General features: G+C 42.5%; 1 protein-coding gene across 2 annotated transcripts in view; it reads right to left on the reverse strand.

Moving 5' to 3' along the window:
* dtx1 (deltex 1, E3 ubiquitin ligase) overlaps positions 1-14,081 on the reverse strand; it is a 35,901-nt gene extending 21,820 nt beyond the window's left edge. For both annotated transcript variants that reach the window (XM_031849047.1, XM_031849046.1), the window contains exons 1-2: positions 13,605-14,081; positions 12,510-13,147 (exon numbers count right to left, since the gene is read on the reverse strand). In XM_031849047.1, the coding sequence (XP_031704907.1) occupies positions 12,510-12,768 (259 nt within the window). In that variant the 5' untranslated portion in view covers positions 12,769-13,147; positions 13,605-14,081. The remainder of the gene's footprint in view (positions 1-12,509; positions 13,148-13,604) is intronic.
* Positions 14,082-14,795: the final 714 nt, after the last annotated feature.

The following is a 14,795-nucleotide window of genomic DNA, read 5'->3' on the forward strand; positions in this document are numbered from 1 at the left end:
CTTTATAATGAGCTATACTCGTGAAAAGCGACTTGGATTCCCTTAAGCGTCCTCTTTGTCGACAAAAGTGATGGATGGACAAAAGCGGGGGAGCTGCCGCTGGTCGGGAGGCAGGGGGAGACACTGATGAAGGAGAGAGGTAGGGAGGGAGGAAAAGGAAAGGAAAGAAATGTGAAGAGAAAGAAACAGAAAAGGAGGGGACACAGGGAGGAGAGAATGAAGATGAAGTGGGTGGATAGGGATGAAGAAGAAGGGCCAGGCAAAGGGGAGGAGGGAGAAAAAAAAAGAAGAAGAAATGTTATGTGAGAAAAGAGGGAGGTACAGAACAAAGCATGTGATGAGTGGATGTTTTCTGCCAAATAACAATAAAAAAGAGGATGTCTCACTTCTGCCCAAGCTTAGAAAGTGAACACTGCAGTAAAACAGGCCCCGGTAATACCGTTTTGCTGCCAGCAAGACAAAGTGGTGAGGAAAAGTGTCTTAACTCCCACTGCAACCGTCCTCATCCTCAGCCCCTTCAACTCTCCAAACTCTCCCACAGCCCGGCCCGGGGAGCTGGCCAGTTACCGTACACTTGTGCAGAGTTTGCAGTTACTGGGGTAACAAAAAAAACAAAAAAAGGGTGCATAAAGACAATCTTGAGAAAATGAAGTTCTAGTCCTGTCCACCTGCCAGCTCCTGTACTGCAGTGAAGCAGCAGACCCTGAAACAACCTTCTGACACTGTGGATGTCCTCAGCTGAGGAGCTTCAGCTCTGCCAAGGATGCTCTCTGACTCACTTTGTGTGTATAATCAGTCCACGTGACAGTGTGTGAGAACACAAAAAGTGGTACACGCTGAAGAGGTGAGTGTGCCTGTGTGAGTTCCACTTCACACCACTTCAACCTCATCATGTCCAGCAGGAGCCTCGTTAGCGTGTCAGCACCATGTGTGTCGGCACCAGTGCAAGGGAGTGGAAGGCACAGCTCCAGGCACGGTTATTACACACACACACGCACACACACGCACACACACGCACACAGGCTTCTTGTTAGCAGAGAGGAGTCACTCCACACATGGAAAACAAAATCCTGCAATGTCCATTTTTTAAGTAACAACAGCAGATCTGGCTTGCAATCTGAAAAAAAAAAAAATTGAAACTGTGACTTGGTCGATTTTCAGCTTTTGACAACATTTCAAAGTCTCCTTCTGAGGTATGATATTGGCTATTTTTGGGGGGAATTCTTGCCTGCTTATCCCACGTGCATTTTATCTCCTCCCATCCCCGACAGCTGCCAGATGATGACTACTTATGCCTGGGTGCTACAGAGCTTTCTTATTCTGGCATCAGTCCAATTTGAACACAGCGCTACCAAACAATACTGCACAACATAGATAGAAAAAACGGAATGCCTATAACATGCACCAAATCAACAATATAAATGAAAATGTTGTATCAAACATGCGGAAATATGTGTTCAATATAAAAAGTACAAATATTTTATGTATGTAAATAATGGGTACCACTTTGATTAAGAATGTTGCGTGAACCAATGATTTTATGATCCCACTTTGATTATACATTACAGTAAGCCGAATTCAGTTGACATAAGTCACATGAAGCAATGAAGGTTTCCATGGGGGGGAGCTATGTGGACATGGCTGTTTACTATGCCATAATTACTGCAGAGAGACTTTATCTAACTCATTTATTTTTATTTTACTTGTTGCAAGTCGACAGCATAGTGTTGTTTAGTCTGCTTTACCTTTTCACTAAGCTAGATAAGGAAACTGTTGATTTTGAACAACTAGTAGATTTACTTAAAAGTGATTGTGATTTATGTGTTTCTTTGCCATATCGTGACATGTATCAACATCAGAAATTATAAAGTATTGAAATAAATATCTTGTATTGCGACATTAATGTGAGCTCAATGTTAATACTCTGATGTTTGCCAATAATTCCCAACACATCACATGGCTGGACAGCTGACCTTGCACCGCGGACAGCATCGCTACTGCGTCCTTTTAATACAAGAGAAAGTGACACGCACACGTACAAACCCACACCCCAACATGGTGCAGTATTCATCTGTGGCAACACAATATCTCATGTCAGCCGTCACACCAGCACGACAGACTGTACATCATTAAAAACATTTTGCCTGCTCAGTGGAAAGCCGATTGATGCCGTAACACGTCCGAAGAGGCTATGAAGAATAGCTCATCCGCTTCGTCATGAAATGACCTCTGCAACACATGTACGTGCAACGCTAACTGCTACATGACTAGATCGTGAATTAATCGCACTCAATGAGGTGCATGTCTAATGCCCCGTCACTGAGCAAAAATTTAGCAAATGACAGCAGCATAAGGTCAGATTCTAAAAAAGAGGAAGAAGTTTCTGCACGATTATCTCATCTCTTATTCTGCAGTCCGACGTCATACTTTTCTGACTCACTACCATATAACCTGTAGGTGGTTTTGTGGTTTTTATTAGGTCTTTAAGAGTCTTCTGACAAAAAAACTAAAATCTGTTTTATTGTAAAGTAAATTGTAATGGTGTTTTGAAGGGTGCTATATAAAAGAAGTTTAGTATCATTATAATTATTAACAAAAAAAATACCCAGAAAAATAAAAACAAAGATACCAATTTCAACCAAATTACATCATCACATAAAAGCTGTTTCGAAGGCACCTAGAGAGAAAAACTGCTCAGAATATTACATTCGACAAATAAAAGGATTGTGACTCATTGAGACGAACAGCATGCAGTAAATGAGTTTGCTGAGGCAGGCTTTTATAACCCACTTCATGGCCGTCAGACACAGTAAGGTCTTATCAGAGGAAACGTCTGGCTGCATTACAGTAAATTGTCTCTCTGCCAGACTACACTGGTCAGCTTTGATCAGCTGTAAAGTGGACACGGTGTGTGAGAGGTCAGGGGGCATCAGACCAGACTGATGTTTTATCCATAACAAACACAACTTCTCCTTAAGTATGTTCTACTTTCCCGATGAGGTTTTATTATTCGGCCCAGACCTTTTCCCTGCTGAATCACAAGTGTAATCACAACTCCTCTGTGGTCATACCTCAAAATGAATGCAGAGGCCTTCATTATTTTTCATTAATAGCTCAATTATTTGTTACTGCCGTATTTATCTGATGTTCACTTTTCCTAAATTTGACTATTAAGAGGAGCAGAGAATATTCAGGGGACATTCTTGTGCCTGTCGAGGCTAAATGTCAGGGGCTGGAATATAAACCGGGGTCATGTCCTCGTTGGAAAGTTGCTGTTGGATCGCTAAAAGCTTTCATCGAGCTTACAAAGGTGGAACGGCGGTACATTGACTTTGAGGGTCAAAGCCTGTATAGAAACTTCAAAAATCCACTTTTCAGAAGTCATTAGTTCTGTTGCAAATGAAGAGAGGTGAAAGAGAGCAGCTGAAATATGAACATTGTTATGGCAAACCATGTATTGAGGGAAGACTCCTTTTTGTCAATCTGATATTGTATCATTATGAAAGGTTGTTTACGGCGTAGAATCAGTTCAAGCGGATCAATTCATGCTCTCGGGGCTCCAATAGCTGCAAGAAACATACATAATGTATATGGAAGTATGGTGAATAAATCATTAATGATTTTCTGGGAAAGCTTAATTACTCCAAAACAGACAAGGGTCAACTTTGAAATTAAATTGACGTTGCACTCATGTGGAGGGATAATTGGGCTTAAAGTGATACACAACCCAAAAGACACATGCTAAGAGCTACCTCAAAGATCTGAAGCTCAGCTGGAGGCAGTGGATTTAACCGTATTCTGGAGAAACGATCACAGTTTGGAACATATTGATCATAGAACTGGAAAGCAGAGAAGTAGATTACGCTGCAGTAGTATTTTGAGAATTCTAAGTATTGTTACGTATTGTCTCCTGCACCGCCTCTCACATGACAGCAGCTATTACACAAAGCAAAGGGACAAGAAAAACTAGCAACTGATGACGACAGACTGTGGTGAAGACACAAACTGCCCTTCCGCATTACATTTCAAGCTTATATTAAAATGTAGCACACGTCTTCAGTGGTACAGTGGGAAAGTGTTCAGATACATTTTATTACAGTGTTTCCTTTGTCTAAAACAAACTACTGTGCATCACTGTGGAGCAACTGCTTACTGGTGTATCAGAGGACTCCAATAGCAGAAATTTTGACTGTGCCACAGATGAAGTCCGACTTTTTTGACGTGGTGATGGGTAGGTCATTTTATTTACCTCATGTGCAAGTAGTTCACTCCATAGTTTGCTTTTCACATTTTCTCCGACAGTAAATTCTTGTTGAGTATTTTTCGGGAATAATGATTCTGCTTTAAGTAACAAGTGTGAAGCGCTTTGTTAAATTAATCGGTTTCAGACTTCCATGTGAAGTGTAAATAATTAGCCTTAAACAAGTACACTTCAACCTTAAATACATTGTTGTGGTGACTTTTGTTACCTTTTTTTTTAACAAATATCTTTCTGCCTAAATGCATCCAGATAAAAGGACAGAACAGAGTAGAAGTAATTGCCATTGAACTCTGGTAGAAATTCACCTTGAGGCCCCAATGATATAAGTCCTAAGAGAGTTTGCAAGCTCTCATTAATATTGAGAATAATAATAATATCTGGAAAAGTGGCTTGGTGGTGTGTGAGCAGCTCCTCTGAGGAGCAACAGTGGAAGTTGTTGAGGCCTCTGCCTGGAGCACCTGGTAAATACACAATGAACCAAGCTTTAGAAGCACTTACAGCTGACACGGAGAAAGGAGAGGAGAGGATGGTGAGAGAAAAAGACTCCCATTGATATTCTGCTGAGCGCCTGCTTGTGTCGTAGTAATTCCTTTCTCCTCTCATTTCCATTAGACCGAACAGCCGTTGACTGTGCATTCAGAACGCAAGCAATTCTGTAGAAAAACCAGAGAGCAAACAACTGCAACCAACCATGAGCATTATCACATGTTGCCTTATCCCTATTGACATCACAGCTGCGTTTAGTATTAGACCATTTACTGAATTACAGTACAAATGGGCATTAAGGTTGCAACTGGTGATTCTATTTATTGTTAGAAGTTAATTTGCAAATATTTAGTTATAAACCAAAGTATTGGACAAATACGCGTTTTGGACAATCAATAGAACTAGATGCAAAGTCAGGCGGTCACTATCCCTAGAGACATGATTTAAGCATGCCTAAAAAACGGCATTGTTAAGGATAAATTAAAGCTTGCATGTTAGTGAGCCCAAGTAGGCCTTCAAACTAAAAGTGTCGTTCCCTGTGTCGTGCTTTGTGTGCACAATATGTTAATTCTAAATGGATCTATGTGGAATAAATAAAGTTGTATTGTAGATGGAGAGCATAGTCTGTGAGAGAACATATTTAATGAAAGGGTATTCAACAGAATTTGTTCCAAGTTACTTGGTCGTTTACTTGATTTTTCACAGGCTCATAGCAGAGTTGTGACTCCTGTCTGCGTGTTTAGACTTTAGGAAGATCTTTTTTGGCCATTACAGTGGCTTACACTGGAACAATGACGACTGCCTCAAAACCAAGATGCTTTCTAGAAAGCCATCCAGTTTCAGCTTTAGCAATTTGTCATGGTGCCGCTGCGCTAAAGTGGGCTACGGGTGCATTTTTTTTGTCAAATGAGTGAAAATGCTGAGACCAAAACAAGAAGTCCAGCACTGTGTTTCTGCGTTTCACATAGAATGATCAAGGGAAATCTGAACTTTGCTTGCTGCAAACGCTGGCAGCTCGAATTGCGTCATGCAGCTCTGGTCTCAGTCAAATTATGCTTTCTGTCAATTTTGACCAATTTGACCACCTGTTACAGCATCCAACATCCTAGACAGCAAGACATTTCAGGAGATGGAGGATAGTTTACCCAGTTTAGGGATGATGCCTCATTCCTATTCTTGCACCAGCAGACTGATCGGCTGAGGCAGACGACAGCCTACGATCCGACTGACCTCCCAGACCGGCCTGATCAGCAAGCAGCACAGAGAGCAGCTTTGAAGCTGATAAAAGAGAGCGATATGCACTTTAGAAGTTAAAAGAGGTGACTCGCTGGATCAGAAGATATAAGGAGATGTTGAGAGAGGCTTCTGCTACCAACGCTGGAGGCTGCACAGCCTGCTCATCACTGTAACGCAATAAGGACAAGGACAGTGCACACCAAAGCACTACAACCCTGGCAACAAAGGTGGCTCTGAAGACGGAATAGCAGCCTGACTATAAAAGGAAGAAATTAAGTATTTAATAAGTGCTGAAAGAATTATTTGATTCATTAATGAACACAACATTTTCTCTTACAAGCTTCTAAAATGTGAAGATTTGCTCCTTTTGTGTTTGATATGCTGTAAATTGAATATTTTGGGGTTTTGGAATGTTGTTTGAAACAAAACAAGTAAATTCAAAACATCAGATAGGCTTTAGGAAATTGAAGTGGACATTTTTCCCTATTTTCTCACAGACTAAATGGTAAAAATCTGAAAAAGAATTGACAGATTGAACAATTAATGAAAATATTTTTTTGTTGTAGGCCTAAATAAGTTATATATGTTATTTTGCTGCTGCTTGCTTTTTAGCTCCATACAGTCATTGTTTGAGTAACATTTCATACAATTTGTGTCAGTACAAACAAAGAATTTTGTATAGTATTTCTTGTGTTGGCTGCTGACCATGTACATTACTTTGGACTCTAGTAGCTTGTGACAGACATCTGCCTCTGTCCTTTATATTCTATTGAGAAAATACTAAAAGGCCGGATTCATTTCCAATTAACATAAGCACACTTTGAGGCACTGGGTGAGAGACTTCACAGCAACGAGACAAACCGCTGCATGTGTGTGAGAGTGAAAGTGCAGGGGAATGTGCACAGCTGAGGGTCTTTTCAGTGTTATTATCCCTCCCTCCACCCTGACTGTCACTTTCCATCAGGAAAACGCTCCACCTCGCACTCAGTTCCCCTTCTCTCCTCACCTCTGTTAACTCCCCCTCCTCCCTCTCTACAGCGCCGCTCCAGTGCCTTTCCTGCCGACATCCAAGTGGAATCCAGCCAGCTGGTTGGTGTCTAAAGGACCCCTGTGTACAGTGACACCTTAGCACCGGCGTGACCCTTTTGATCCTGTCAAAGACCTTCACTGACTAACTACGCTAATTACAAAAAAAGCTCGAGGAGAAAAAGAACTTAGTCATTATATGTCGTGTCTGTTTATCTTTAGTCCACGTGACTTTGGATGAGGATAATAGCAATACATTCTCAGCAAGTCACCTATCTATAGTGTACTGTACACACTACCTCTTTGGATCAAGTATAACTGCACACAGCAGTCCTAAATGTCTAAGCCATAGAAGAGCAGAGCTAAATAACTCAATGTGTCAGCAAACTTCCCCGTGCTGCTGATGACATGTGCTCCACTTGTAGACACATATAAAAGCGCCTGATTCCGTCTGGTTTGTACTAATAGTGTTGTTTCTTGACGTCTCTGTTCTGAAGAGCCTCCGGGCTCCACTCTTTGCTCATTCTGCTTTCATCTGACGCAAGTGGGATTTCACAGTCAGAACTGATGCATACAGCACCTGACCTTTCGCACGTACATAGCGGGAATCCTTTTTACAGCTTCCTCCCACAGACCACCAAAACAGTTCCCACACACATTTACTACATGCTAAACTACATTAAAGAAGAAAACCTAAAAGCACGGCTGTCTTCGACAATCTGCAGCATTACATATGCTCTGCAAGTTTCCAGGCAGTATCACAAGCACAACCACTGTGGTTTGTCAGCTTAACACAAAGCAGACAGGAGAAAATGACCGTCTCTTCTTTGTTTTCTGGTGGTTTTCAATGTAATTAGTCAGGGACGGCTGTCAGCAGAGGGAAGTGGGCCAGAGGAGAGGAGGTTCTCACGCCTGTGGAAGCAAAACAAACAAAGCCCCCGCTCCGGCAACACAGCAGCCAACAGCCGCTGATAGGGGTTATCTCTGCAGTCACACATGGGCCATCTCAATGCGCACCGAAGCAACTGTAATGGCCCTTGTAACTCCGGGAACCCAAACACAATAAAATAAGACATAAATTGCACACTACATTCTGTCTCTAGGATTTTAAGTTGAATTGAAATTTTGTTTTGTGTAGAAAAAGATGTACGTAACTATAAACATACTGCAGCTATATGTTTTTTTTTTCATTTTTCCAATGAGGATGAGGATTTTTTGGACATAAAAATATGCTTGGGGCCTGGTGGGAGTTTCCCTTGGCAGCGGTTGAATGACATCTGCGGGCCGACGTTGCTAGGAGACGAAAAGTCAACTTCTGTGGTGCGCTGCTACACGTCATATATCCCCGTATAGCCTACGAAGAGAGATCAAAGAAATGTTTCCCCTCTTTCCAACAGGCCAGCATAGCGTGGAGAAACATACGCTTTTTAAACCTGCACTCAGGGTCAGTAGAACAAGCTGCAATCACTCAACATCCCATAATGCGATTCAAATCACGACACCGTAACATATCGGAACATATCGGGTCAGGGAATAACGTGGAAAGCACGTAAATGAAAGATGGGACAAGCAACTGTGAAACAAGTCGACCCCCAGCTGATGAACTGCCGGTGTAGCCATTGGAAGTGAAGTGATGTTTATAGTAGCTGCCTTGCACCTGTACATCAATTAAGTAATTCATTATGTTAACATTACCTGGTAAGTGAGTCATTTCCCCTCTGTTGTGTCTTTTGGATGTTTTTTATGTGCTCAAAACATGTCAAAATGTCTTTTTGTCATTGTGTCTCCTTTTTACTGTGTAAAGCACTTTGGTCAACTGCAGGTTGTTTATAAACTGTGCAAATATATATAAACTGACTTGACTAGACGAACAACAAAAGTCAATTCCTCTTGCGGTAACGTGACTAAAGCACAATGACAGTAACCAACAGGGTATGTCAATATTTAAGAATAACATTCAAGTTTTGAATGGTGCTGAAGTTAGATCACTGATTTAGTTATCTTCTATGAATGCACACTTGCTTGTCTCTCTGCTTTTCGCCACCTCTCCATCTTCAGAGAAAATACAGAAGAGGTAAATGCTTAAAAGCTAGGCAGCAGAAGCCATAGCTGCAGTGTGTGAAATCCATCAGACAGGCCACAAGCGTTGGTATATGATGGAGATGGCAGATAAGCCCATGTGTTTTGCTATGGGAGTGGGTGTAGTGAAAGGGGATCAGTCCACAGCAGTGTTTAGAGGTTCAAAGCCCCTCTGGGGAGGAGAACGGATCGATCCTCTTTGGCTGGCAGCCAATCCTCTCCCTGCCTTCAGCCAGATATTCATCCACACTATATATATAAGCCTCTAAGCCTTCAGTCATACTGTGTATATATATAAAAGCACTGGGGTTCAGGATTTCACCACAGACTGGTGTTCTTCACCAGAAGTTGTATTATGAAACTTATACCCTGTGTTTTTCAATACCAACGAAATACAGATTGTGTTTAGGCTGCTCTCCACGGAGATGGGCCCTGCCGCATCGCCTTTGGTGCGTGCGTTGTGGTAATGATACTCTGATTAGAGGGAGCCATGGAGATAAACTATAGCTGCTGTCTCATTAGTCGGAGTAACTCTGCCTGGTTCCCACCCACAGGAGCTCCTCCCAAAACCCACAGGGGGAGCACAGCACCCCCACACAGCCTGCAGGGACAGCACACAAACACCACAGCGGGCAGAGTGCACCATCATCAGCAAACTCACAGATGTAAAGAAACAAGGACATATAAACACACAGGGGACACCAAGAACACTCAACTCTCTTTCCAGCTTTTGCCAAAAAGAAAGCCTCAGAGGATGACATCACTGGCTCTGAGACAAAATGGGGTTCCACACAGGGACACTCCATAAGCCTGCAACAGAGCAAATGGCTATGGGTGACGCGCTGAGCTGCAAATATAGCAAACATCTGATGTGAAACAGATGCATCATATTCCACTCAAAAACAAACTCACTGGGGCCCTTTGTGTAAGCAACATCACTACAGCCTGGAAGCTAGGCCCCATGGGAGCTCGGGTCGATGGCTGTGGCCGGGTAGAGGTTTGCTCATGTTTGGGGACAGGGAAGGAGAGTGGAAAGAGGAGGAGGAAAGAGGAGAAAGAGGAGGCAGCGGGTGTCCGGGTTGGCAATGCTGTGACGGGTTTATCTCAGCCGAGGGGGAAGATATCGCACCAAACGGCACAATGAGGGCCGATAGACGTCAGGCCTAGCCCGAGCGCCGTGGTAATGTCTGACAAATGGCTCAGTGGCTCATCTCGCAGCCAGTCAACCCCAGACACATGTGCTGCTCTGGTGTTGGTGTCTACCGAGGGGAAGACACCGACACCAACACCAAGAGCAGAAATCCTCCAAAACTATACTAAAACTCTCCTGACAGTCATGAAGAAATACTAACACTCTCATATTCAGCATTCTAAACTCTATTTCTTCATAAAGAATAGAAAAATGCTGCTATATCAAGCTGTAAATAGTCAATACATTTAGTGTTCCATCAATATACTTTCATATAGGGTTCCAGGCCCTTTCCATGCATCAGTAGCCTTCACATCTGGCTTTGAATTTTTTTATGTAGCCCTTCTATAAATGTTGCAGGGATCAAAGAATACATAATACTTGCCTATTGTCTACATGTTGGGATTTCTTTTGATGATTTAATAATGAAATGTACCTTTAAATGCGTCAACACAAGTGTCCTGTCCAGCATTAATGTAACAACATTGGTATCACAAGTGATATCAGAAAAGGATAATTCAATTTCTTTTTTTTTTGTTTTTTTGTTTTTTTAAATCAAAAAATGTAAAACATCTATCCATTCGTCATCTTTTAAAACGTTATTTTGATGTAAATGTCTATTTCTGAAGGCCAAACATGTCTTCGCCCAGTGTCACATACCACAGAATGTACAGCCTGAGCTAGCTTGCAACGCCCATCTGTAGAGTTCGGTTATCATAAAAACACACGTAACTAAAACGTATTACAGTTGTTGGTATTTTTGCAGTTTTTATATATTTAGAGAAACATTGAATTTTTAACCATGATCAGGCCAGACGGAGCTTCTCCAAGGACGTTTACAAGTGTGAGCTGTATTTGTTATTATTCTGGGTTCTGAATAACACTGGCTAAATCTAAATCTACAAATATGTATTAATGCAAATGTGATGAAGATTTGCTAATTAATGGAAGGTGAAATAATGCAGATTTATGCACAGTGAGGTCACCTTCTGTATGTCCCATGTGTATATCTCCCTGTGCCTCTTGATATGCACTAATATTGTAAATGCCTTCAAATAAGAGACTCGTCTCTGACTAACAGTGAGAGTTTTACTGCTCATGCTTCACATCAATGAGTTGATGACACATTGTTTTTTTATTGTTGACGCGACCTGTTCCGAGAGCATCTAACACAGGAGTCACCCTGATTGATATCTGACTCGAACACAGTGATGTGTAGCTGAATCAGACTCGAACAATAATTCAGGCAGCTGATATTTGTCCACTGCTGCTTCTACTAGATGTCTAAAACTTTCCCCATATCTTTGCCTCTAACGCTGGGAGAGCAGGAAGGTGATTGCACACACAGAGCAGGACACAGAGAGTGTGTGGAGCCTTGGTGGAGCACAGCACAAAAACATCTGGTCTTCTTTAAAAAGGCAGCAGTCATTAGAGGGAATTACAGTCAACAAAGCAAAGGTTATACTACTGTTATGGACAGAGGTAATTAATCTCCAGTCTACGTTGGTCCCACGCTCTCCTGCAGAACCCACATTTCACGTATAAACTCTTTGATTAGCCACTCGGTAGTTTAGGTATAGTGGAATATTGCTGATATTAGCAGGTTTTTTAATAAACTGTTTTTCCATGTGGAGTGTATTATTGGTTAGTCTCATACAGTTACTGTGTCCAGGGACTTTATCACCGACCACTATTGTGATTGCCATGCTCACATCTGAATGACAACACAGCTGATGAATACAATCAGATGAGAAGCGTGAGAAGCGTCGCACCGAGCTACAGCACTCATTTGCCCGATGAATGCACAGCCCCTCCAACATGGTGACCTTTGGGAAGGTTGTGGCATTCCAGCAGCCGCATAAAGACACTCCCGACTGAATAAATCATTGCTAAACATCATCTTTAAGTCCCGTTTGTTGCAACACTTCTTGGCTCATCTACGTACACGAGTCCCAAAGCAGATGGGACATTCAGGACTTATTTATTCCCCTGAAAGTTACATAACATTTGTGTTGAAACCACATCAAGGCTGGCTCTGTTGTAATCGGTCCCCAATGTGATCATATGACATTATTTGTGCTGACGACAGCCAAACATGATTCATTTATTTAACTCTTTCAGATGTTAGAGGTACTGGGTAATCATCCCGACCACCCACATCATCTGGCCATTCGTTGACACACCCATCTGTGACATCTTTGTGCATAGACAGGATATTGCCACGCCTCTTACCTGTGTCCTGTCGAAACTGGTGCATGGACTGCAGGTCGATGATGTATGAAGAGAGCTGGGCATCCACCTGCCCCAGCACTACAGTTCCCCGGGCATCTCCCTTCAGTACATTCTCAATATGGTGGCAAACCGCTGCACTGTAGGGCCTCCAGCGCCCATGTTCATTCAGCCACTCCCAGACCACCACCCTGGCCAGGTTCTGAGGGGGGTATCCCAGCCCGTTGCTGGGCAGCAGCAACCCTGATCCTGGACGAGCCATCTCCTTTGAGGTGTCTGCGCTTCAGCTGCTGGCTACGTCCAGGGCTACAACAGCACTGCAACCCTGCCAGTCAACTGACACACTGGAACAGTTTCATCAGCGCCAGACAGAAAAAGCTTGAATCAGCGATTAGTATAGTACTCCTCAATTATCTCATGCTGCTTTCACGCGAGCAGCTCTGCTGGAGTCATCGTCTACAGGTGCTTTGTGACTGCTGGCTCTTTGATCAGCCAAAAGCAGCCTAGCTGTCCTCTGGTGTCTTGTCGTGTTTGAAGTGGCAAACGTTGACGACGATGATGGTGAGATTTGCAGCTGTGGCAGCCTCAGTGCTTCACAGCCAACCACAGCAGATCAGCAGCAGGTAGAGAGGAGACACACTCTAAACAAAAGCACAGGAACAGAAACACACCGGTAAACAAATGCTGTGATTTATCCCAGACATTTCTAAAACAGTCAAGCACTGTTTCAGAGAAGCTCATTGCTGTGCCCATTAGTGGCCTGTGCCTCTTGGAAATTCTCTTTACACTGTTTAAATTGCAGTGACAAATGTATATGAGCTGTTTCAGCGGCAAAAATAATTGTGATTGTGATCAGATTGGTGTAGCGGGGACAGAGCGGTGTACATAAACAGCCAGATGCTATCATAATCCCAGCAGGCAGAATACCACTCTGACATTTTGCACATAGAAAGCTGTTCAGGTGCAGTAAATGCAAAGCCAGGGACATTGTCTTTGTTGCTTCTATGATTTATCATGGGATTTAATCTTACGGCTCATACGGAATTGTTTTTCGTATAGCATGCACAACACGCACAAATTGATTCGGGCGATACAGACCTGTAGGCTGCAGTTGTGGTGCTGGTACCACACATCTGTCAGGTATAGGCTGCATATCACAGGCTCCGGGTCGAAAATCAGATTGCAAAAGAAAAAAAAAAACCGAGGTGCGAATCTCTAAAACGCACCTGCCTTTTCACATCAGGGATTTGTACGTTTTCTCTTATCCTTAAAGTCCACCTCCTACAGCTCCAATGGTGGTATTGCAGAAAACCAAGACGTCGTTTGGCCGTGGATCTGCTCCAGACTACACACCAGCTTGTTGGTCTGCTGGGTTAAAGTGAATGCATGCCCCAGCTGCACGGCTGTCAGTGTGTGAGGTGCAGAGCCATTCCGCTGTAGACGCGCATTTCTGCCTGTTACGCCAAACAGCATGCATTAACATCGTAAACACGCATTTTCATGCCGCCCGCAAATTACGCACAAATGTCCAGAAGCACCTGTGTGGGTCGCCGTTGAAATCCCCTTTGGTGTCAATTACATCAAAACATAACGATACAACTTCCGCTATCTGGTTTCAAAATAAAGCCCCTGCTGACACATGATTTCACTTAGTGAGAAAGAAGAAGTAAAAAACCACACTCATCCCCCAAACATTTCCATCTTACTAAATGGTCAGGGAGAAATCTGACTCCCACACAGACATGTTAGTCTTTAACGGGTAAAGATTAGATATACAGACATATTTATTTTTGGTGCTTCCAAATAGTAAAAAGGATGAAAAACAAAAGCATTTATTTTTATTGGTGGTCTATTATTGGTCTTCTGCCTTATTTGACTCTTCTTCATTGAAATGAGGGTGCTGATGTATTTGCTACATAATAATACAACCTTTCTCAAGAACTGTGAACAACAATAAAACCTACATATGGATGATGGGGATTTTTAATATGCAGATGCAGATTATTTGGTTAGATGCTTTCGACAGTAAGCAGAGAGGTGGAAATGTCTGAATTAAAATTGTAAAGAACATTACGTGGTTGAATGATATGGATATTTTTGCTGGTGATAACACAGTCCCATCTGGTGGCAAAATAATGTATCTGCAATTGGTAGAAAAAAAAGATTTTTTTGGCAATCCTCAGCAGACAGAAAGACCCTCGGATAATAGCTTTGGATATGTGTGTTTTATGATAAAGGTCACTGCTCACACTTATATTCAGTGAATGTGGACTGGGACAGAATATGAAC

Source organism: Anarrhichthys ocellatus, unplaced genomic scaffold (genome assembly GCF_004355925.1).
Source record: "Anarrhichthys ocellatus isolate YVR2014 unplaced genomic scaffold, GSC_Weel_1.0 scaffold9, whole genome shotgun sequence".
In the NCBI taxonomy this organism is placed as follows: domain Eukaryota; kingdom Metazoa; phylum Chordata; class Actinopteri; order Perciformes; family Anarhichadidae; genus Anarrhichthys; species Anarrhichthys ocellatus.